Source organism: Lampetra fluviatilis, chromosome 2, assembly GCF_964198595.1.
Source record: "Lampetra fluviatilis chromosome 2, kcLamFluv1.1, whole genome shotgun sequence".
NCBI classification, from domain to species: domain Eukaryota; kingdom Metazoa; phylum Chordata; class Hyperoartia; order Petromyzontiformes; family Petromyzontidae; genus Lampetra; species Lampetra fluviatilis.
Window position 1 is genome coordinate 22,798,163 of NC_136276.1, and position 24,621 is coordinate 22,822,783.

Below are 24,621 nucleotides of genomic sequence, written 5' to 3' on the forward strand. Positions count from 1 at the left end.
CAAAATCATTTCTGATTCAACCGCATTATTTGATCAGACCAAACAGTTCTCGTTGAAACCTTCTGCAGCCAGGCCACCAAGATTATACGGCTTGCCAAAGATACATAAAGAAGATACACCTCTTCGTTCCATTGTCTCTACTATCAACTCCCCCACCTATAAATTGGCTCGTTTTTTGTCTGAAATCCTACGGCCTTTCACTGGAAAAACCACCTCTGCGGTACTAAACTCTACTGACCTGGTATCGACAATCAAGGGGATTGCCCTGTCCCCAGACGACCTGCTTGTCAGTTTTGATGTGGTTTCCTTATTCACCAAGGTTCCTGTACCTGACACCATCGCAATCATTGAAGACTTGGTTCATCAAGGACTGAATGCTGGGGTACCCCCCCTGGTGAGACACTGCTTAACCAATACATACTTCACCTGGAATGAAACTTTCTACAAGCAAATTGAGGGCACCCCAATGGAATCCCCCCTATCTCCGGTTGTAGCCAACATCTTCATGGAGAAATTTGAGACGGACGCCATCCAGACTGCCACTCTACGCCCGACCTTATGGAAGAGGTACGTAGACGACACTTTTGTCATCTGGCCACATGGCCGGCCTGCTCTAGACCAATTCCTCGACCACATCAATTCCATACACCCAGCCATCAGATTCACCATGGAAGTCGAAAAAGATGGCAAGCTACCCTTTTTGGATGTCCTAATCAAAAGGAGACCTGATGGTTCAATGAGCCACTCTGTCTACAGGAAAGCCACCCATACGGATGCTTACCTAAAACCGGATTCCCACCACCATCCATCCCAGAAGAATTCCCTCATCAAGACTCTATATCATAGAGCCCAATGCATCTCCGACCATGAACACATTTCCAGTGAACTCAAACACGTACGCCAAGCTCTTAAGGCTAATGGTTACTCCGACTACACAATCCGCAAAGCCATCACTCCAACCATCAAGAAGGATCCTGTTGAGGAGCCTTTCAAGACCATCACCTTACCCTACATTGCTGGGGTCACAAAAAAGATCTCCAAAATCCTGATTAAACACAAGATCCAGGTCCGATTCAACACAGTACATAAAATCCGTGATCTGGTATCGTCTGTAAAAGATGTGGTTCCAGACATACAGTACCCTGGCGTCTACAAACTAAGTTGCCTCTGTGGTAGCAGTTACATTGGGGAAACCAAACGACATGTCTCGGACCGCATCCGTGAACATAAAGCTGACCTGAAACACGGTAGGACAAACACCTCAGCCGTGGCAGATCACTGTTACAACTCAGTGGGCTAACATGACATTGACTTCTCCAAGACAGAGGTTCTCTGCAAGCCATCTGGCTATCATGAGAGATTCGTTCATGAGGCGATCCACATATACAAACACAGAGACAATTTTAACCGAGAAGATGGATTCTGGCTTAGCAATCATTGGAAGGACGTAATAAACCATTTCGATACACATTAGGGTGGGTAGAATAAAACATAGTGTTATGTTGAAATGTATAGGGTATAGGGTGGTTTATAGCAATACAGTATATAATTTAATGTTGGGTTTATCTATGGCAGTATATAGTACGGTATATGCTCGTGTGATGTAAGAGAAAAAAGTTTAGATGGAAGCATATTATATAATTTTTTACGACGTAGAATTGTAATGTATTACTTGCTGTTAGTAACTCAGCTTATTGTAGAGTATAGTAAGTATACTGATGGTGCTATGCAGTTAATACTTTAGTTTTTTTTTATGTAGTTTATACTTTAGTTTTCTACGTGGTTGTTTAGTAACTGCAGCTACATATCATTAACATTCCTTTCCTTTGTTAATGCTACTCCCTGCACCCCCCCTTGGTGCTGCTGATCCTGCATAATGCATAGGCATATGACTTTGAAACCCCCCCGCCCACCTCCTACGCATTTTCCATGAATATGCTAAATTCATCTTCATATGCACATTCTTTTTAAGGCGCTCTTCCACCTCCAACCCAGCTTATATATAAGCTCCTAGCTTGGTAGTGTCTCATTCTTCACCTGAAGATGGCTGCTTGCGTTGTAGCCGAAACGTCGTGAGAATTATTTTATTTTATTATGTTTTATTTGTATTATTTTATTACTTCCCTTCTACGTGACTTTACCGAAAGAACCAAGAAAACGGTTTCCATGTTTGGTGGTAAGCTTAATTTTGCACTTAGATGCTCTGAAGCGGCAATTTTTGACAATGTATTGGCCCATTCCTGAGTGTTGGGGGAGCATGCTCTTTCCAGTTGGCTATAATCGTGTGTTCTGCTATAACAATCAACTTTGGAATCATGTATTTGCCTCCCTGGAAAGGCCTTGGGGTTTTAACCCCAACAGGGACGTTTCTGATGAGGTTGAGATACTTATTTTGTGAATGTGTTTAAAGTAGCAAGTGATCATTTGATTGTTTCTTTTTCTGTTTGTTGTAACTTGCTGTCCTGCCCCTATGAAAAATAGCTTCATAGCACATCGGATGCACCCAGTCTAAATAAATATTCTAAAGCTATATAATAGTGTATAGCAGCAGCTCTCATTTTACTATGATACAATGGAAAGGGGGCAACCTTTATCAGTCAACTGCACTCCAGTGCAGCACTTAATAATATCTGGAAACCCATAGGATTAACCAGAGTGAATAATCGATAATATGAAAAATAGTTAAATGCTCTCCAATGTTGCTTTATCCCCAAACAATAAAAGCACCCATTCCCTCTGCTAGTATCACACTAATGCTGATGCCCATGCTGGGACATTTACTTTCATTTCCTTTACAAAGAACAGTAGACGTGGCTAGCGGTAGCACTTTCGGTGCTTGTTGTAGAAGATCACAGTTCAAATCCAGCGGCCTCCCTAATTAATACTGCCCAGTATATTAACCATACAACTACGTGGCAGCTATTTTAGTGGACATTAAAGATACCATGACATACACAAGAGTAGGCCACTGTGTGCTGGCATCAAGGTCCAAATTTTCCAAATTTGAAAAAATTACCTGCAAATAACTACATTGGAATATACATATCGATCATCGCCTCCTACTGCAAAAAAACTTGGCAGGACTCTCCTGAAAAAGAGTCATGAGACTCGGCAAGGCTTTACTGGGTAAATAAGCAAATGATTAATAAGTATATGTTATCACACACATTGATTAATTAAAAAAATACGAGATTCAGCATTCCATATAAACGTCCTCAATTTAGACAAATGTTAAAACAGGATATATCCAACCAATTGACAGCTTCCTGTATTCCATTAAACTCAAGTGGTTAATAAAATGGTTTTATAATAATGTATCTGGCTCAGAATTAGATTCTTGTTGTTGGCATCACAATTTTGTTTCAAATTGTACGGCAATTTTTTTTACATTTGTTATGGAAACACTCCCTGTAAGAACTAGTTTGCCACAGTTGGATAGCATCACCTCGACATGTTTGAATGCTTAAAGATGTTGAACAAATATAGTTTGATATAAAACAAACTAGGATGGTCTCTACATGTAAACAGTGTGGCCTGGTTGTTGGCATGAGTTGAGTAGCCAATTTGGCTGTGGGAGGTAGTACACATCACTGTAGATTTGAGCCAGGTGACAGTGATGGCACTCAACTATGATCCAACACTGGTGGCGAGGGTTGGCGGACCACACAAATGCAGTGAAACTCCCATCCTGTGGCTGTTGAGATGCCATACCCTCCCTGGCTTGCCAGTAGAAAGTACAGCAAAATGTGGATTTATCTCCATCTGTTACATCTGTATGGAAATAAGTCTTGCCTCTTCGTACGCTTGGGGAGCAATGGTGGTAAGATGTTAATTACCTCACCTAGTATACAGGAGGTTGTGGTTTCGATCCCGACCCTGCTACTTGTCTTTCTGGAGCTTGCAAATTCTCCCCGTGATCGCATGGATTTTTCTCCGGGTCCTCCGGTTTTTCCCTCCACATTTTAGAAACATGCGTTTCGAGTATTTGGCTATTATAAATATCCACATAAGCCACTTCGTTGAGCTATCGTTTATGGCCAGGTTGCTTATGAAAAATAACTAATTAACTCAGTGGGCCTTACACGGTAAAATAAATAGTTTTATAGTTTAGTAGTCTTAAGAGTTTTCACCAGGTATTCCGGTTTCCTACAATATATGTAAACACTCATTAATTGGCTGAAAACATCTTAATATATAGATGATCACAGAGATTGGGGCAATTGTTGACACCAGCTCACCACCTTCCTGCTTGTCTGTAATTCCAACGCCTGAGTCATCCCGTTTTTTGACAGTGAATTAATAGTTAGTCCTCGACTTACGATTGAGATGCGTTACGACGACCCCATCGTAAGTCAAAAATATCGTAAGTCGAAGATTGCCTAGCCTACCCAAGAGTCTTAAAGAATGGTGATAATTTAGCAAAACAGAGCAATTTACAGTACCGTACTGTATAAACTATATACTGTATGTATTTATTAATTACAATACTGTATCGCAGTCAAATTTAAAGTAAAAAACAAGGTAAATTCTTAGCCTACGTATATGAACTGCAATTTCATAGAAAGTTTTTTCAGGAAACAATCCTATCTGCTAAAAAAAATGTTTTACATACATTGAACATATGTATCGTATCGTGGTAACCCTACAAGCAGGAGACATACTTGGGCGTTTGGAAGACATGCTTTTTCACAAACATTGGGCTTTGAAACATAAAAAAACACAGAAAAAAATTAACCCGTAAAAACAAAGTTTTTCACTATAAATCCTTAATATGCGTGGCGGCTAGAGTCCTCTCGTCCTCTGGCTTGAGATGGCTGCCACCTATGGGTCAGATGATTGCCTGCCACCATTAAGCAATTGGTAATTAAATATCATTTTTTTTCCCTATAAAGTGTAAAATTTTGGAAAAAAATTCACGAAAATTAATTGTCACGCACAACGAGTCTGTGTGGAAAATGTCAGCTCGATTGGATAACGGGAAGTGGGTTAAAAAACGACCGAAAGATTTGCACGGTCGTAAGCGCGCAAGCAAGCAAGCAAGTGAACTTAATATAAAGGATTTGAAAATACACGCGCTAACACCGTGACAACTTAACTCCGTCGACGCTGGTGAGAGTGAGAGGCACCGCCACACAAGGCAGGAGATGCGTACAGTACATCCCAGCAGCGTCCCAACGTACAATATCGTACCTCATACGCTGCTGCGTTTGCCCGCCGCGCGAAATGTAAAATATTTTACAATTTTGTCATATCGCTATCGCCATCGTAAGATCGAAATATCGTAAGTCGGACCATCGTAAGTCGGGGACTACCTGTACTGTGTGCTTTACAAGTGAAGTTTATATTCAATCATTAAAATAATTAAACCTGTATTCTGTTCCACAAATTCATAACTACACCTGATAAAAGTACTTGTTTGTAAATATGTAATAAACCTTCTTGAGACGGCTTCCGGAATCAGTCCTCTTTATTTTCAACTTCCACAGTTACACTTCACACACACTCTCCGTTGCTGACAGACAACGGAGAGAGGGCAGACTTCCCGCCAAGTCCCCACCGCGCACGTGGCACCCAGAGCCCCCGTACGCGCGTGACTCCTGCTCTTCTCGTTCCCAAGTCTGCTCACGACTGCTCTCTCTCTTAATCCCTTCGTCACGTGGTACCCCCCAGCCAATCCTCCATAGACAGCGTTGACCGTTCCCGATGGTTCCCTGTCAATCCCGGGACCACGCCTCTGATCCGGCTCCCCATTAGCTGAGGCCCCGATTGGCCAGGCCAATCACCCCTGCTAACATGCCGTGATCACGCCGAGGCCATGCTCCCTGGCTCATCCCTTATTGGCTACAAAGCAGGACCGGCAAGCCAATCCCCACGTGAACCCTCTATGGCTGTTATTACAAATATATGGTTGTTTCTTACCTCAACTCATTCTGTTTGGATCCTTGATTTTGATTTTTTGAATCTTTGTTTTTAGTTTCACCTGTATCTGTTCCCTAAAGAAAAGTGTCAAATGTTAGATTAACAATTGTACTACTTACACTGTGTGAAGCCTCACATTTAATAATTTACACCTCGAAAGCACCTTTCACCCAGGGGGCACAGGGTGCTGTACAAAGAAAACAAATCCACACCAGTTTGTGTGTGAAATCCACTTGGCTTAGGACAGCAGAACAGAGATTTTCATCAGCAGAAAGTCTACCAACTGAAGTCCAGTCAGCCGTGACAACCAGTGATTTTAAGACTGGACTAAAAACATACATTTTCTCTTCTGCTCCTCACATTTAGTCTAATTTGCTTCAAGTTCAAGTTAATTTATTAGGTAGAGCCCTGTGAGCCATTCGGCTCTTGAATCGGGTGAAACCGCAATAAACAAAAAACAAAAACATGAACAAGAAAACATCTTAAAGTGACTATGTGCAAACAGAAAATCCAAGAAAAGACAGCAAAATATTGCAGAAAAAGCACCGTACACCAACACTGTGTGCAAAAATCCCAGTGGGATGCAAGTCAAACAACAACAACCACAAGACAACTTAGTCTGCTTAATCCCATCTGCTGTCATCTCAGCTTGTTGCTGAATATGGCGCTTTAAAAATCTTGGATTGATTTTTTCCCTTCGACCATAAAACACAAATAGTGGGCCATATTTGCTTGTTGTAGTGTCCACAAGTGTGAAATCTGCAGCGAAATATATCTTTCAAACATGTAGAAACGTATAAAAAGCACACAGCCTCCGTGCATATGCAAACATCATCAGCATTTCCTAAAGAAAAGTATTGTGGTCCTCTTGTTTAAGGCCACCATCACAATACATGTGAACAAATGTGACGAACTGACAGCAGCTGCGATTCATTGATAGACAACTGTGGATCGGCTTCATCCTCGTGAGGACTCGCCAGCATGGCATAGTCACAAAGCTCACTGCTGCAAAGTCTGTCTCTGGAAACCATATATCTGGAGTCCCCAATTCCACACTATGGGGCTATTAACTTGGCTAAAGCCAACAACAATGATCATATTTGTAAATTATGAGGAAAACCCACCATAAGAGTAATAGAGCAGGCTGAAAAAAAAACACAATTTGAGGCTGCTATGCTACATTCTCATGCTAGCCATGTCAAAGTGTCTTAAGCACAAAATGGAACCAGTGATTCATTAGTATTGAAAGCGTGCACATAAACATTGCATTAGTCGAGCGTCAATTGTGCGTTTAATAAAGCTTCGGTTGAAATATTTCACTCACGATTTAAGACGTTTTCATTATATGACACTTTTACTATGTGCGTGTTGATGGTTTAAATTACCTGTTTCCCTTGTTCTTGGCTCTCAATATTTTCTGCAGATGACTGGCTTCTGGTCTGAACTCCAGATGTGGTATGTGCTGCAGAGTCTTTAGAGGATATTTTATTCTTTGCATCGGAATCCAGGTCTTTTACAGGCATTTTCTCTTTATAAGCACCTGCATTGCTTGTTGCCTTAGCTGCAGAAGTAGAATGTCCTGCAGGGTCCTCAGGAGCTGCGTCAATATTCTTACCAGCAGATTGAGTACTCAATCCTGCCGACTGAGAAATATCTCCAGGTTGTGAATCTTCATTATTTTGTTCATGGTTTTTTTTTTGCTCAGAATCAATTTGTTTTTCTTTATATTTGATAGTGATATCCTTATTATTGAGTTCTAAAGACAAAGTGTCATCATTAGCTGCACTATTCTCAACTTGGAATTCCGCAGTTGCAGCTTCAGGCTTCTGATGAGAAGGATCTTGTGAGAAATCCCAACTGGGAGAGTTTATCTGCCTCTCTGGTTCAGTGTTTTCACAATTTTTACCGTCGGTGGGTTGTTCCACATCTCCTTCATTTTTGTCCTCAGTCATAGAACTGTCGGCATATAAATCTGCAGTTCATGAGTAAAGATGTCATGCACTACATTATAAACGGATGCATACGTGCCACAAATTTCACATTTAACAGAGCTGATACATAAATAAGAGAGAAACCAAAAGCCACACTTGTGGCAGATGTTTTTGTTACACTTACCTTTTTCTTTCTCTGTTGATGTTGGGGCTTTTTTCATGTCACCAGCATCTAAGAGAAAAGTTATATACAGTAGTTGTGATGAAATTATGAAAAAAAAGTGCAATCATTAGTATGAACCATTATTAACTGATGGCTAAACAGTTCCGCAAGCTGTCACTCTTCGTCCTGGTCTCATGATGCAACAATTATACACCACCTGCATATGAACCAATTTCATTGTTCTATCTCTGCTATGGACATCTATTCAGGAAATTCCCTCCTTTTTGGCGGCCATTCAGTCATGAATATCAATCAGTGGCCATCAACCCTGTTAGTGATGTGTCGTGCACAAGCCCACTTACTGTTTAGCCAACTTATATACTTTGCAGTCAATGTGATGTCTAACTTGCATATTTGATCGAATCCATGTGATGGTTTATATTTATCCATTTACATTTATAGATGAGTTCCACTAATCATTGTATATATATATTTGCACATCATATATGGTGTCACCAGTTTCTTCACAACTTGAAATTTGATTCCTGGATAGACCAGCAATCCCACTCTTCAATAATAATGAGTCAACTCACCCAACATCTTCCTAAATAATTCATAGCATTCTACAGGTCAGTGACAATCAATTGTGAAAAATTCATAGTAACATTATAGCACAATTTACAGATACAGCAAAAATAATTAGTAAAAAAAAGGGAGGAAAATGGCAATTACTAAATCCAGGTTAGTGTCCTGCCAGCAATAGTTGTGCGTGTTGCACCCGGCATCAGGGTGACATCTTGGCAAACATTACTTTGGTCAATGTGCTCAACTGGTGATTGTTCTCTTTCCAAGACGGTGAATGTCTCTTCTATTTTTCCATCACCGCCACCATCTCAAAACAATGCTTCGTAATTACTTCATATTACAATCATGTAAGAGCATTTCAAAAGTTAAGGGAAATTCCAGTGAACTACATACTGATTTATAACTAAATACTGTGCATATTAGGCATAATCTCAGTACTTTCTTCGTATATCAGGAGAAAAAACATATCTAAACTCAACTGTACATGCACACAAAACAAACATGTGCACGTTTACATATTCGTGCATCGGTGTGAATATGAGGCCTAAAACAATTTACTAATTCAGATTGACTCTTCGACTTCATACACATATGATGTGTGTGTGTGCAAATAGTTAATGAGATAATCTAATTATACATTTCGTAGAACATTTCGTGTAAAGAAGTGACCAAGACAATACCAACAAGATGAAACGACAAATAATATAAATAGGGTGTAAAAAAATTGGGCAAAAATGAAACAATTATTAATTTGAACCACAACCGACAGGGTGGCTAGTTACATGCCTAGTGTGTAAGTGTCTCATCACATTCATTAAAATTCAGTAAAACCTCTAATAACGCACGGTGCCAACAATGACCGGTTACTGACATCAGCTTGAATATTAATAAAAGTGAATGGGTATTGGCAGGACATGTTTCAAAAATAGATCATGGCTGATGGTCAAAACTAACAACAGAGAGACAGCCAAAGGAGAGAACATGGATGAGAGGATAGCCACTGTGGAGATGAAGCGACGAGATCAGCTCATGTGCAGGAGCCGGTTGGAATTGCGAGGATCATGAGGGACTGCAATAACTTGGAGGAGTCTTCATTCAGCAATTGATCTCATGATGATGAATGTGCATTTTACAATCACCTTCCTGTGGCTCATTCATGCGACTTAGTGCTCGGATCTGTCACTACCATAACCGATGCTGAAATTAACCTTTGTTACTATAAATGTCCGTCTGTGCGCATGTGTATGTGCATATGAAAGGAAACCGACGTACACCTACATACTGTGCTGTAGTGATTGTTGTTTGCGCTTTTCAGACTTTTGTTCAAAAACCGCCAGGAATACTTATTTACCGGTAAGCTTGCTGCCTTCTTCCTGACCAACACCATCATTTCTGTGTTCCTTGTCAGTTATTGTTGTGCCAGCTGCTGCAGCAACACATTCTTCATTGCTAAATAATGAATAAAATTAACTGATGATCCAAAGCTTTTTCATTCACAAAAACAGAACTTTAAATAATTCTCATAAATTGCTTTGTAACATTACATATATTAAATACATACTTCAATTGTTTTATTTTGTTTAATCAGATTAAAATTGAAAAGAGACAAGGAGGCTTATTTTCAGGAGTGCCTAGGTATGGCTTTAAGAAGTTTTAAAACAAACTCCAGTTTTAACCAACTTCAATAAACCTCCCCTTATAAATAACAGCAAATTTCAGCTGTGATATTAAACAAAAGTCAAACATTGTATTATGCGATTCAACATATTGTGGGTTAGATTGTGCAAGTGTGAAGCCCAATCGTGTCATACCCTTCTCCAACTGACACTGCCAAACAAAACATTCTTGGCATTATACTTGCACATTATAACCAAAAACCCTAATTATGAATCATAATATTGGTGGCCAAACCTACATGGAAATCCTATTACCTTCCAGTAGTTTTCTTTTTTCTATCTTTTTTTTTATTGTCCCGTGTCCCTTGCTGTCTAGGCGATGCTTGTGATTCTCCAGTTGAGGCCTGAGAGACTGCTGGGGCACTGTCACCCTGCTGCTTGGTTTGCAGTGGAGTCCCAGCATCTGCTGAGCCATGCTGCTCCGAAGCAGCTGAAAAAATAATGTTTGTAAAAACTCTCAGCTTCAAAGTCTCAAGGATGAGAGCTCAGAATCAATGAGATGATATATTTACAGACGTAAGCACATGATGAAATCCGTAATATTTAACTCCTATTAATAATGCAAAACAGCAATACTTTTAGAAATCCATATCGGGTTTGTGCAATACTAGGCACACATGTACAATGTCCACTCCATTGACAATAGCTGTCAAACAATTGAATGAAAGACAAAATGGTTGAAATATTTAAGGAAAATCATCGCTTCAGTAGTGATGACTTCATAGCAACCATTAAAGCACAACTTACAGCTAGAGTAATAATAAGCTGTAAAAATGGGTTGAAAATTATAAAAACTAAATTCAGGTTAGTTTTCTACCAGCAATAGTTGTGCTTGTTGCACAAGGCATCAGGGTGACATCAGTGCAAACATCACTTTGGTCAATGTGCTCAACAGTTGGTTGTTCACCTTCCACGATGGTCAATGCCTCTTTTATTTGGCCATCACCGTCACCATCTGAAAGCAATGCTTCATAATTACTTCATAGCACAATCATGTAAGAGCATTTAAAAAGTTAAGGGGAATTCCAATAAACTAGACACTTATTGTAAATGTATAATTCTGTTAATATAGTATTAGGTGTAACCTCAGTAGTTTATTTGTATATCACGAAAAAAAAATATGAACACAACTGCCCACGCACACAATGCATACATGTATGCACATTTATGTATTTGTACATCTGTCTGAATATAAGGCCTATAACAGTTCACCAAATCAGATTGACTGTTAAGACTCCATACACATATAATTTGTGTATGAAAATTGTTCATGAAATAATCTAATTATACATACAGCAGCACACGAAGTGTAAAGACGTGACCAAACCTGTACAAGTTAGATGGAACAACAAATAATAGACCTGCGATGGAAAGAAATGTAACAAAAAAACCTACAATTCTTGAATTGAATCACAACCGACAGGGTGACTAGTTACATGCCTCGTGTGTACACGTGTCTCATCAAGTTTGTTAAAATTCAAGTAAAACCTGTAATAACGCACAGCGAGAAGAACCACCGGTTACTGACATCACCTTGATTATTAATACACAACTGAATTGGCTTTGGCAGGACATCTTTCTAAAAGCAATCATGGCTGATTGCCAAGACTAACAACAGAGAGACAGCCAAAGGAGTGAACATGGATGACAGGATAGCCACTGTGGAGATAAAGCGATGGGGCCAGCTCATGTGCAGGAGCCAGTTGGTATTGCGAGGATCATGAGGGACTGCAATAACTTGGATGAGTCACGTTTCAGCAATAGATCTCATGATGATGAATGTGCTTTTTTACACCGACCTACCCATAGCTCATTGATGAAGCTTAGTACTGGATATGTTACTGCCAAAAACCAATGTTGAACCTATGTTACTAAAATTGTGTGTATGTGCTTATGAAGGGAAACTGATGTATGCCTACATACTGTGCTATAGTGACGGTTGTTTGAGCTTTTTGGACTTTTGTTACAAAACTCCAGGAATACTTATTTACCAGTAGATTTGCTGCCTTCTTCCCGACAAACACCATCATTTCTGCGTTCCTTGACAGTTAGTGTTGTGCCAGCTGCTGCAGCAACGCTTTCTTCATTGCTAAATAATGAATAAAATAAACTGATAATGATCCAGAGCTTTTTCATTCACAAAAACAGAACTTTAAATAATTATCATGAATTGGTTTGTACATTACATATATTAAATACATACTTCAATTGTTTAATTTTGTTTAATCAGATTAAAATTGAAAAGAGACAAGGAGGCTTATTTTCAGGAGTGACTCGGTATGGCTTTAAGAAGTTTTAAAACAAACTCCAGTTTTTAACCAACTTCAATAAGCCTCCCCTTATAAATAACAGCACATTTCAGCTGTGATATTAAATAAAATTCAAACATTGTATTATGCGATTCAACATCTTGTGGGTTAGATTGTGCAAGTGCGAAGCCCAATCGTGTCATACCCTTCTCCAACTGACACTGCCAAACAAAACATTCTTGGCATTATACTTGCACATTATAACCAAAAACCCTCACTATGAATCATAATATTGGTGGCCAAAACCTACATGGAAATCCTATTACCTTCCAGTAGTTTTCTTTTTTCTATCTTTTTTTTTATTGTCCCGTGTCCCTTGCTGTCTAGGCGATGCTTGTGATTCTCCAGTTGAGGCCTGAGAGACTGCTGGGGCACTGTCACCCTGCTGCTTGGTTTGCAGAGGAGTCCCAGCATCTGCTGAGCCATGCTGCCCCGAAGCAGCTGAAAAAATAATGTTGTAAAAACTCTATCAGCTTCAAAGTCTCAAGGATGAGAGCTCAGGATCAATGAGATGAGATATTTACAGACGTAAGCACATGATGAAATCCGTAATATTTAACTCCTATTAATAATGCAAAACAGCAATACTATTAGAAATCCATATCGGGTTTGTGTAATACTAGGCACACATGTGCAATGTCCACTCCATTGACAACAGCTGTCAAACAATCGAATGAAAAACAAAATGGTTGAAATATTTTAAGGAAACGCATCGCTTCAGTAGTGATGACTTCATAGCAACCATTAAAGCACAACTTATAGCTAGAGTAATAGCAAGCTGTAAAAATGTGTGCAAAATGATAAAAACAACTAAATCCAGGTTAGTTTTCTATCAGCAATAGTTGTGCTTGTTGCACCAGGCATTGGGGTGACATCAGTGCAAACGTCACTTTGGTCAATGTGCTCAACAGTTGGTTGTTCACCTTCCACGATGGTCAATGTCTCTTTTATTTGGCCATCACCATCACCATCTGAAAACAATGCTTCATAATTACTTCATAGCACAATCATGTAAGAGCATTTAAAAAGTTAAGGGGAATTCCAATAAACTAGACACTTATTATAAATGTATAATTCTGTTTATATAGTATTAGGTGTAACCTCAGTAGTTTATTTGTATATCACGAGAAAAAATACAAACACAACTGCACATGCACACAATGCATACATGTATGCACATTTACGTATTTGTACATCTGCGTGAAAAGAAGGCCGATAACAATTCACCAATTCAGATTGGCTGTTAAGACTCCCTACACATATGATTTGTGCATGAAAATAGTTCATGAAATAATCTAATTATACATACAGCAGCACACGAAGTGTAAAGAAGTGATCAAACCTGTACAAGTGAGATGGAACAACAAATAATATAAATGCGATGGAAAGAAATGTAACCAAAATATCTACAATTCTTGAATTGAATCACAACCGACAGGGTGACTAGTTACATGCCTCGTGTGTACGCGTGTCTCATCAAGTTTGTTAAAATTCAAGTAAAACCTGCAATAATGCACAGCGAGAACAACCACCGGTTACTGACATCACCTTGAATCTTAATTTTGGAGCTTTCGTGACTGCAGGAATTATTCTTTGGTTCTTTCGGTAAAGTCATGTATAAAGATAAAATAATAAATTAAATAATAGCATACGACGTTTCGATCGCAACACAAGCAATCATCATCAGGTATAATGAAATAGCGACATAAAATCTAACCAGAAAACTATAGACAGACATATAAGCAGACAGATATCACCAAGATACATAGAGCGAGCAACACAGGTACAGAGAGGGGTGATCGTCTCTGTGGGGTGGCCTTAAATAGACAGAGGGGGGCGGAGGCAGCGAGAAGGAGGGGTTAGAGACAAAATTTACATGTCAATGAGTACGAGGAGACGCGTAGAGAAGTACGCAGGCTTAGAGGGAGAAAGAAACACACTAAAATTAAATAACCTAGCAAAGTATCGAAATGTTATGTAAAACGACACAGAGAGTCGGTCAACACACAATTAACGCATAGCCTGGTCAATTACGTATTTCAAAGATTGCTAAGTTAGAATTTAAATGTGAAAATTCCAAAGAAAGACAAAAGATAAAAACAAGAGGAATGGAGACACACAGACAGAGCAGAACCTAAGAACGACAAATAACGAGTGTAGACAGAAAAAATTACACTAAATATACAAGCAGAGAGAGAGAACAAAAAACCCAGAGAGAGAGAAAAAAGGTAAACTTGGAACTTCCCCGTAGAAGTGGTTCAATCTTAATTTTGGAGCTTTCGTGACTGCAGGAATTATTCTTTGGTTCTTTCGGTAAAGTCACGTATAAAGATAAAATAATAAATTAAATAATAGCATACGACGTTTCGATTGCAACACAAGCAAGCATCATCAGGTAAAATGAAATAGCGACATAAAATCTAACCAGAAAACTATAGACAGACATATAAGCAGACAGATATCACCAAGATACATAGAGCGAGCAACACAGGTACATGTTGTGTATATGCCCCCCTTTTTAATATTTAAAATTATTTTTTTTTAAGAATTATTCTGCCAACATAGATAATATCAGTTTTTTTTAATAGACGCGGCAACGTGGGAACGAACACGCCCCCACACTCCCACAGAGGCCCCCACACACTAACACAGATGTGCGCACACCTCATTTCAAAGGAAAGAGGGCATGAAAGAAGGGTAATCAAGATCATAAAAACTCCCCGAATTTCACACAGGAGGAACAAGGGAGGGGGGAATGGCAGGCAGAGGGTCGAAATGACACCCTCTCGTAAAAAAACCTTGCAGGGCCGGGCACCGCGGAGGAAGAGATGGTTATGTTTTAACAAAGAAACAGCATTGACGACAAAAAGCACACACGGGTCTTTGAACCATGTTAGATGCACAAGTAAACTTAGCCATGAAGATTAAGCAAACAGTATCTATCCTCACTCCAATTGGAAAGCAGACTACAGTCTGCACCAAAATCGCGACTCATCATTGTTAATTAAATACTGACATTATTTACCTTTAAAGAATTTCTACATGGCCGGGCCGAAGCATCGAAGAACAATTATGGCATCTATTTCGCTCCAAAACAAAATTCCTAGCCGGGATAGCAGATTAAATAATCACAAGAAGTCAAATAATAAGTACGGAATTAAAGTGAATATCCTAGGAGCTAACGGCGAATAAGGCTCTCAAAATTAACCAAACACAACGACCCAGGGGAAGCAGCAACACGACCGTCTTTTTCTTTCCGAGAGGATCTCCACATGCAGGCACAAAAGCGAGGAAACGACCCAATAAAACTCCCGGGCAAGGGCTCAAAGGAAATTAACACGCTCTGGGAAATAAATAAATAAGCGCATGTGCCGGGTGCTTCCACCGTGGAAACAACCGTCTTTGTCTTCCCACAACACGGACAGCAAAAATTGCACACGTGAGGAAATAACATTTCCATGAGAGATCGGGTCACGATGAAACATCGGGAACACGGTTTCGGCATAACTGGGGCATAATGGAATAAGTCGCATTTCAACTTCCAAACCAAAACAACTTAAGCTGTGTGAGACAAAAGATATGATCCCCGAGCGAGGGCGGAAATAATTAAGCTCGCTTAACGCGTAGGTTGTCGCGACAAATATTATTCAGGAACAAAAACATGGATTCGAATATCTCTTTTATATATATAACTCGACGCGAATCATCGGTCTGGCTAATGGATATCTTCGTTGGCGCCGTCACGAGCCCCCCCCTCTTCCAGAACGACACACAGCTGTGTCTTCAAAGCTAATAAACACACGGACAAACACGCACGCGAAACACACGGACGGACACACACACACGGATGCAGATGGCCCCACCCACAAGAAGGTTTTATGACAGACTTTGAACAACTCGGGAAACTGAGTGGATATTCTCGATATAAGCCAAAAAAAAATCCATTCAACACAGATCGTCAGGGCCTCTGGCCCCATCACACATCGTCAGGGCCTCTGGCCCCATCACAGATCTTCCGGGCCACGGGCCCCACCACTTCGTCCGGGCCACGGGCCCCACCAAACAGATCCTCACCGGGGCTCCGGCCTCCATCTCTCTCACCGGGGCTCAGGCCCCCCATCTCATCTCGTCGCCAACAACGAAGGAGCTCTTCCGTCATCCAAAATGACGATGTTCGCGGGGTAGCGACGTGCATTGACAAGCTGAGGTCTGCACCACCTAAGAAGAATTACTACACTGAGCCACCGAGCTGCGAGTGAAACGGACGGAGATTCCAGCTATCACTCTCGAGCCAACAACTTCAACCCAACGTCAATACCAGCAACGAACGAAAGCATCGTTCATCGCCAGAGCGACAACCGACGAGAACCGACTCGTCATCCAGCAGTGGAGAGAAAGAGCGAGCCACCGCGCCGTCAGCTACAAGAGCGCGCCACCGCGCCGTCAGCTACCGAGATCGCGCCACCGCGCCGTCAGCTACAAGAGCGCGCCACCGCGCCGTCAGCTACAAAGATCGCGCCACCGCGCCGTCAGCTACAAGAGCGTGCCACCGCGCCGTCAGCTACCGATAGCGCGCCACCGCGCCGTCAGCCGAGAGCGCGCCACCGCGCCGTCAGCTACAAGAGCGCGCCACCGCGCCGTCAGCTACCGAGAGCGCGACACCGCGCCGTCAGCTACAAAGAAGGCGACACCGCGCCGTCAGCTACAAAGAACGCGCCACCGCGCCGTCAGCTACCGAGGGCCGCCAAGCGCCGCCAAGCGCCGCCGCTCACCTCCCTGTGGAGAAAGTCGCGGCTGCAACCCGCACGGGCGAGAGGAATCTGCGAACCAGGGTCGTATCACCTCCCCCACTCACAACCTCCAGGAAGCACATACACACACACGCACACACCTACTTCCCGCGGGGCATGCAAGAATTTATCCAAGAGACAATCCACCTCTCTCACAATGGGACCAACCCTAGACAATCATCAGAAGACTAATTATAAAGTTTGAACACCAGCTGGCCGTAAGGAATCGTGGCCCTCTGAGTAATTAAGAATCCGTCGGTTATAAGAGTGTGAAGTTTTTTTTTCTTGTTTTTTGTTTCTCTTATCGCATAAACGACCAATAGATTCGTCGATGCAAACTAAAATCCTCGAAATCCTCATTGCGAATCGACCGTGCACAAAGAGAGAAAATCTTGTCAAACCAGTTTTCTTTGTCTTAGAGTCTCGCGGAAGAATTAATTAAAAAACCGAGCCAAATTCGCTCTCCCGCAACACGCCTCACCCACCATTGACTCCAACCTTCCGTTAAAAGGATTTCACACTTGCCGATGAATCTATTGACATATACTTTCGCCTCTTGGGTATAATAAGTGATTTTTATTACCGCAAAATGAAGTGTGTCATGCTTGGTTTCAAACTCGGCCAGTCGCCGATTGTGATCGATACCAAAACGAACTAATGAGATGCCTGGTTGTTAGGAGGGTTTTTAGTCATTAAGTTCGTTAAATGCATAAGAGTTTTGAGTTGTTCTCGCAAATGCATAAGTGTTTATTCATTCATTTTAGTCAATGCTTAATCTCGTAATTGCATAAGAATTTTAGTTATCCATATTAGTCGAAGGCACAATATCGAAAATGCATAAGAGTTTTGAGTTATTCAATTTAGTAAATGCATAAGTGTTTATTCATTCATTTTAGTCAATGCTTAATCTCGTAATTGCATAAGAATTTTAGTTATTCATATTAATCGAACGCATGATATCGCAAATGCATAAGAGTTTGGTTATTCATGAATTATTGACGCATGTTCGACCTGCATGATAGAATGTCACATGCTTGTTAGAATAAAATTGCTTAACACCAACTGTTCGAGTGCTTCTTTCCAAGTCCATGCAAAACCATCTTATTCTTGATAACTGTATCCTGTGATGAGATATGAAAATGGAGACCTAAATATCATAACACACACTAGGATAATCGGTAAACGTTTAATCATTGATCATCGTGTTATCCTGATTGACATAACTCTGGATAAACGAAGCTGAGCCTAATTACCACAACTGCTCACATTAACATCATCGCAAGCATCCGCATAAATTACTACGATTATCTCCGCGATTATCATAATTTATGCATACGATTACTCACACCATCATAATGTATGCATATCATTACACGCATTATCATAATTTATGCATGTTAATACACACATTAACATAATTAATGCGATTTGCGCATTTTTCGGAAAATTATTAATTTTTATTATTTTCATCAAAATTTCATAACTCCAACACATACAACATACACCTAGCAAAGTATCGAAATGTTATGTAAAACGACACAGAGAGTCGGTCAACACACAATTAACGCACAGCCTGGTCGATTATGTATTTCAAAGATTGCTAATTTAAGGCCACCCCACAGAGACGATCACCCCTCTCTGTACCTGTGTTGCTCGCTCTATGTATCTTGGTGATATCTGTCTGCTTATATGTCTGTCTATAGTTTTCTGGTTAGATTTTATGTCGCTATTTCATTATACCTGATGATGAGTGCTTGTGTTGCAATCGAAACGTCGTATGCTATTATTTAATTTATTATTTTATCTTTATACGTGACTTTACCGAAAGAACCAAAGAATAATCACCTTGAATGTTAATACACAAGTGAATTGGCTTTGGCAGGACATGTTTCTAAAAGTATTCATTGCTGATGGTCAAGACTAACAACAGAGAGACAGCCAAAGGAGTGAACACGGATGACAGGATAGCCACTGTGGAGATAAAGCGATGGGGTCAGCTCATGTGCAGGAGCCAGTTGGGATTGCGAGGATCATGAGGGAATGCAATAACTTGGATGAGTCACGTTTCAGCAATAGATCTCATGATGTGCTTTTTTACACCGACCTACCCATAGCTCATTGATGAAGCTTAGTAATGGATCTGTTACTGCCAAAAACAATGTTGAAATTAACCTATGTTACTAATATTGTGTGCATGTGTATGTGCTTATGAAGGGAAACTGATGTATACCTACATACTGTGCTATAGTGACGGTTGTTTGAGCTTTTTGGACGTTTGTTACAAAACTCCAGGAATACTTATTTACCAGTAGATTTGCTGCCTTCTTCCCGACCAACACCATCATTTCTGTGTTCCTTGTCAGTTATTGTTGCGCCAGCTGCTGCAGCAACGCTTTCTTCATTGCTAAATAATGAATAAAATAAACTGACGTTTATTCACAAGAACAGAACTTAACAAAACAATAATTATCATAAATTGCTTTGTAACATTACATATATTAAATAAATACTACAATTGTTTTATTTTGTTTATTCAGATTAAAACTCAGAGACAAGTAGGCTAATTTACTGGAGTCACCAGGTATGGCTCACAAGAAGTGTTAAGGAAAGTCCAGTTTTAACCAACAACTTCAATAAGTCTCTCTTACAAACAACTTCTAATTTCAGTCATACATTGTGACATGAAACCAAAACTCAAACATTGTATTATGTACAATTGGTTACGTAGAGTGCAAAATAAGTTCAACATACATGTGATTCATGATTATTAATCAGTTAGTATGGCAGGGAGAGGGATGGTCTCGGACGGACTGGGCCTTGGCAATAGACATGAGTTATTGGGACGTGGAATGCCACATCACTGGGGGGGGAAGGAGCCGGAGCTGGTGGAGGAGGTGGAAAGGTATCGACCAGACAGTCGGCCTTACCTCCACACACAGCATTGGCACTGGAACCAAACTTCTCGAGAGGCCCCGGGCGGGTGTGGGGATACTCGCAAGCCCCCGACTGGGTACTGTTCAGTTGGAGTTTGTCCCAGTGGATGAGAGGGTCGCCTCAATAATGAGACTTCAGGTCTCAGAAAGAAAAACTCTGACTGTTGTCTGTGATTATGCACGAAACAGCAGTTCAGAGTATTCGGCCTTCTTGGAGACGGTCAGTGCAGTGCTCGATATAGTGCCGCCTACTGACTCCATAGTCTTACTGGGCGACTTCAATGCTCACATGAGAAATGATGGAGAAACCTAGAGAAGCATGATTGGGAGGAATGGCTCCCTTGATCTGAACCCAAACAAAGAGATGTTATTGGGATTCTGCGCTAGTCATGGAATGTCAATAATAAACACTGTTTGAACCAAAGGATGCTCATAAGTGTACTTCGTACCAGAGCACCTTGGGTCAAAGGTCAATGATTGACTTTATAGTTGTATCATCGGACCTAAAGCCGTATGTTCTGAACACATGGGTGAAGAGAGGGGCAGAGCTGTCAACTGATCACCACCTGGTGGTAAGTTAGATTTGATGCTTGGGGCACCAATCAAATAGACGTGGAAGGCCCAAACGAATAGTGTGGGTTTTCTGGGAACATCTGGTGGAAGACCCAGTGCAGAAAGATTCCGGGAAAACTTATCCTACACTCCAGGGGAGGTTATGGACCTTGAGTCAGAGTGGACGATGTTCAGGACCTTGATTGTCGATACAGCTGTGAAAAGCTGTGGCCTGAAGGCAGTTGGTGCCTGTCATAGTGGCAACCCTAGGTCCCGCTGGTGGACACCAGTGGTGAGGGAAGCTATGCTCGGAAAAAGGTCACCCGACACAATTGAGAAGTACTGGTTTTCCGAGAGAGCAACAGCGGCAGCAGTCGCTGAGGCGAAAGCGCAGGCAGGTGAAGAGTTTTAAGAGGCCATGGAAAGGCACTACTGGGCAGCCTCAAAGATGTTCTGGCAAACCATTTGATGCCTTAGGAGGGGTCGACGGGACGTGGCCCAGGCTGTTCTCAGTAAGGGTGGTGTAACATTGAACTCAACTAAGAAGATAGTCGAGAGGCGGAAGGAACACTTTGAGGAGCTTCTCAACCAGGCGGACATGCCCTCCTCTCAGGAGGCAGCCAAATAAAACAGCTGGGGGGGGTCGGATCCATCACAGCTGCTGAAGTCGCTGCGGTGGGTCAGGGCCTTCGTAGTGGCAAAGCTGCTGGGGTGGACGAGATTCGCCCAGTTGTTGAAAGCGCTGGACTATGTAGGGGTGTCGTGGTTAACAGCCTCTTCAATGTTTTATGAAAGGGGGGTATAGTACCTCTGGATTGGCCAACTGGGGTCATAGTCCCTATTTTTAATAATGGGAACTAGAGAGTGTGCTCCAACTACAGAGGGATCACACTCATTATCATTTTTCCATTGACTCTCATGTTAAAAGCTGAGTTACGTTTCAGCCCCAAAATGTCCAACTCTTGAAACTACCTTCATTCCGTGAGAAATACAAATGATTATATTACTTTTAAGTAATAAAACATGAAATGTAACACTTAAGATACATGAAGAACCACAGTTCATACAGGTGCCTATTCTCAGCATCTGCAATGAATTAGAGCCCGCCCTACCACCCACATGTGCGCACACAGCACAGCAGAGCTGGTAGGTATATTGAACTGCTTTCGCACCATACGTAGCCAACCGTGCTAATCAGAGGTGCAGGGGCAAGAACAAGAAACTACACATAAAAAGCAGTTCTAAAGAAATTAGTTTTCCATTTAGATTTAAAAGTGCATAGCTCCAGTGGCTTCGGAATATCGGAAGAGCATTCCAAGACAGCCGCAAAAAAACATCTGAAAGCACTCAACAAACAACTGCGGGTGGTGGTGCGCCCCTGCCGCCACAGAACAAATTTGATCTCTCCACTCGTTTCTACAAGAACATTTGCTTGTTTTGCGAATGAATTGGTCTAAATGCAAATTGCTCATTAGAGCAAAATCTCACAGAAAGAATGCTCGTGAAGCGAGACTTGCGTGTATTGGTCGCCCAAACCTACATGTACATCAAATTACCTTCCGGTAGCTTTTTTCTTTTTATTTCTATTTCTTTTTTTTTTATTGCCCAGTGTCCCTTGCTGTCCAGGAGATGTTTGTGATTCTCCAGTGGAGGCCTGGGAAGCTGCTGGGGCTCCGTCACCCTGCCCCTTGGTTTGCAGCAGAGTCCCTCTTGCTGCTGAGCCATGCTGCCCTAAAGCAGCTGAAAACAGAATTTTGTTAAAACTATAACATCTTCAAAGTCTCAAGAAGGAGAGCTCAGATTCAATGAAATGATTAGGTTTACTTCAGGTATGTGCAATTACAAAATCCATGATTGAATTGCTGTTAATAGTGTAAAAATGCAATATTTTATGAAATGCATGATATTGTGTTTGTGCAATACTAGGCCCACATGTGTAATGTCCTCTCCATTTACAACTGTCATTAAACAGGTGAATGAAAGAAAATATACAGGCATCCCTCGATAATTAAATAACATTTATTATTTTATTATTTTTATTTTCTATCTACGTGACTTTACCAAAAGAACCAAGAATATAGGTGTCCCTCGATTTATGAACGGGAGGCGTTCTCCAAAAAAACATTCGTACTACGGGGATGCGTTCCCAGCCTTTGTAACTTAGCATTTCATATAACAGGACCCTGCGGGGTGGGCTGGTAGGAATAATACTTAGTACCGGTACAGGGATATCGACCGGGCTGGGTGGGGAGGGGCTGGGTGGGGAGGGGCTGGGTGGGGAGGGGCTGGGTGGGGAGGGGCTCGGTGGGGAGGGGCTGGGTGGGGAGGGGCTGGTCACCCCGTGGTGTCCTTATAAAACTCAACGTTTAACCTACTCACGCCGGCTTGTGCCCGCCCTCACAGTCGGGCATATTTGCGGAATACACCACGCCGCTGTTGACCCTGGCCATTGACCGAGCAACCCAACGTTCCTACCAGCTCCCTCCGCAGGAATGTGTTCTATGTTCCACTCAGTCCGTATTTAGCCGCCTATTCTGTTGTTCCACTCGGTCGACTGAACGGGTTTAAGGCAGTGACTGGAGAAAATGTGTTGCCCGTAGTGTGCAAAAAACTCATCTTGCTGTGATTTGCTTACTAATGTAAAAGCGGGGGTGCTGCATCATTGTTTTTAATTATAATATCACTCAAATATTGGTGGGGGGAGAGGGCGGGGGGGGGGGCAGGGCTGGGTGGCGCGTTTTACTTCTCGGTGGTTTTGTTTGTGTGCAGATAATAAATCGCAACAAAATTGAAGCAGAGAAGTGCACCGCCTCCTACACCAGTTGACAGCCCCCCCCCCCCCAACACCCCCCAACACCACCCTCAACACCACCCCTCCCACCAGCCCTCACCACCCCCCCACCACCCCCCACCACCACCCAACCACACCACCACCACCCCACCACCCCCCACCACCACCTTCTGCACTAGGCCTCGCGAAGCCTCCCGCACTAGGCCTCGCGAAGCCTGCCGCACTAGGCCTCGCGAAGCCTTCCCTGCAGTAGGCCTCGCGAAGCCTTCCCTGCAGTAGGCCTCGCGAAGCCTTCTCTGCAGTAGGCCTCGCGATGCCTTCTCTGCAGTAGGCCTCGCGATGCCTTATCTGAAGTAGGCCTCGCGAAGCCTGCCGCACTAGGCCTGGCGAAGCCTTCTCTGCAGTAGACCTAGCGAAGCCTTCTGCACTAGGCCTATCGAAGCCTACTCTGCAGTAGGCCTCGCGAAGCCTTCTCTGCAGTAGGCCTCGAGAAGCCTTCTCTGCAGTAGGCCTCGCGAAGCCTGCCACACTGGGCCTCGCGAAATCTTCTCTGCAGTAGTCCTCGCGAAGCCTTCCTTGCAGTAGGCCTCGCGAAGCCTTCTCTGCAGTAGGCCTCGCGATGCCTTCTCTGCAGTAGGCCTCGCGATGCCTTCTCTGCAGTAGGCCTCGCGAAGCCTGCCGCACTAGGCCTCGCGAAGCCTTCTCTGCAGTAGACCTAGCGAAGCCTTCTGCACTAGGCCTCGCGTAGCCTTCCCTGCAGTAGGCCTCGCGAAGCCTTCCCTGCAGTAGGCCTCGCGAAGCCTTCTCTGCAGTAGGCCTCGTGAAGCCTTCTCTGCAGTCGGCCTCGCGATGCCTTCTCTGCAGTAGGCCTCACGAAGCCTGCCGCACTAGGCCTCGCGAAGCCTTCTCTGCAGTAGGCCTCGCGAAGCCTTCTCTGCAGTAGGCCTCGCGATGCCTTTTCCGCAGTAGGCC

General features: G+C 42.3%; 1 protein-coding gene across 3 annotated transcripts in view; it reads right to left on the minus strand.

Moving 5' to 3' along the window:
* Positions 1-24,621, minus strand: part of LOC144944264 (E3 ubiquitin-protein ligase rnf213-alpha-like) — a 142,034-nt gene that overhangs the window by 111,920 nt on the left and 5,493 nt on the right. For 2 of the 3 annotated variants that reach the window (XM_078872288.1, XM_078872279.1), the window contains exons 3-13: positions 22,415-22,598; positions 19,680-19,777; positions 13,507-13,554; positions 12,850-13,024; positions 12,266-12,363; positions 11,182-11,229; positions 10,530-10,704; positions 9,950-10,047; positions 8,035-8,082; positions 7,305-7,891; positions 5,920-5,993 (exon numbers count right to left, since the gene is read on the minus strand). In XM_078872288.1, coding sequence (XP_078728414.1) covers positions 5,920-5,993; positions 7,305-7,891; positions 8,035-8,082; positions 9,950-10,047; positions 10,530-10,704; positions 11,182-11,229; positions 12,266-12,363; positions 12,850-13,024; positions 13,507-13,554; positions 19,680-19,777; positions 22,415-22,598 — 1,633 coding nt within the window. The remainder of the gene's footprint in view (positions 1-5,919; positions 5,994-7,304; positions 7,892-8,034; positions 8,083-9,949; positions 10,048-10,529; positions 10,705-11,181; positions 11,230-12,265; positions 12,364-12,849; positions 13,025-13,506; positions 13,555-19,679; positions 19,778-22,414; positions 22,599-24,621) is intronic. The other variant, XM_078872297.1, reaches the window with a different exon arrangement.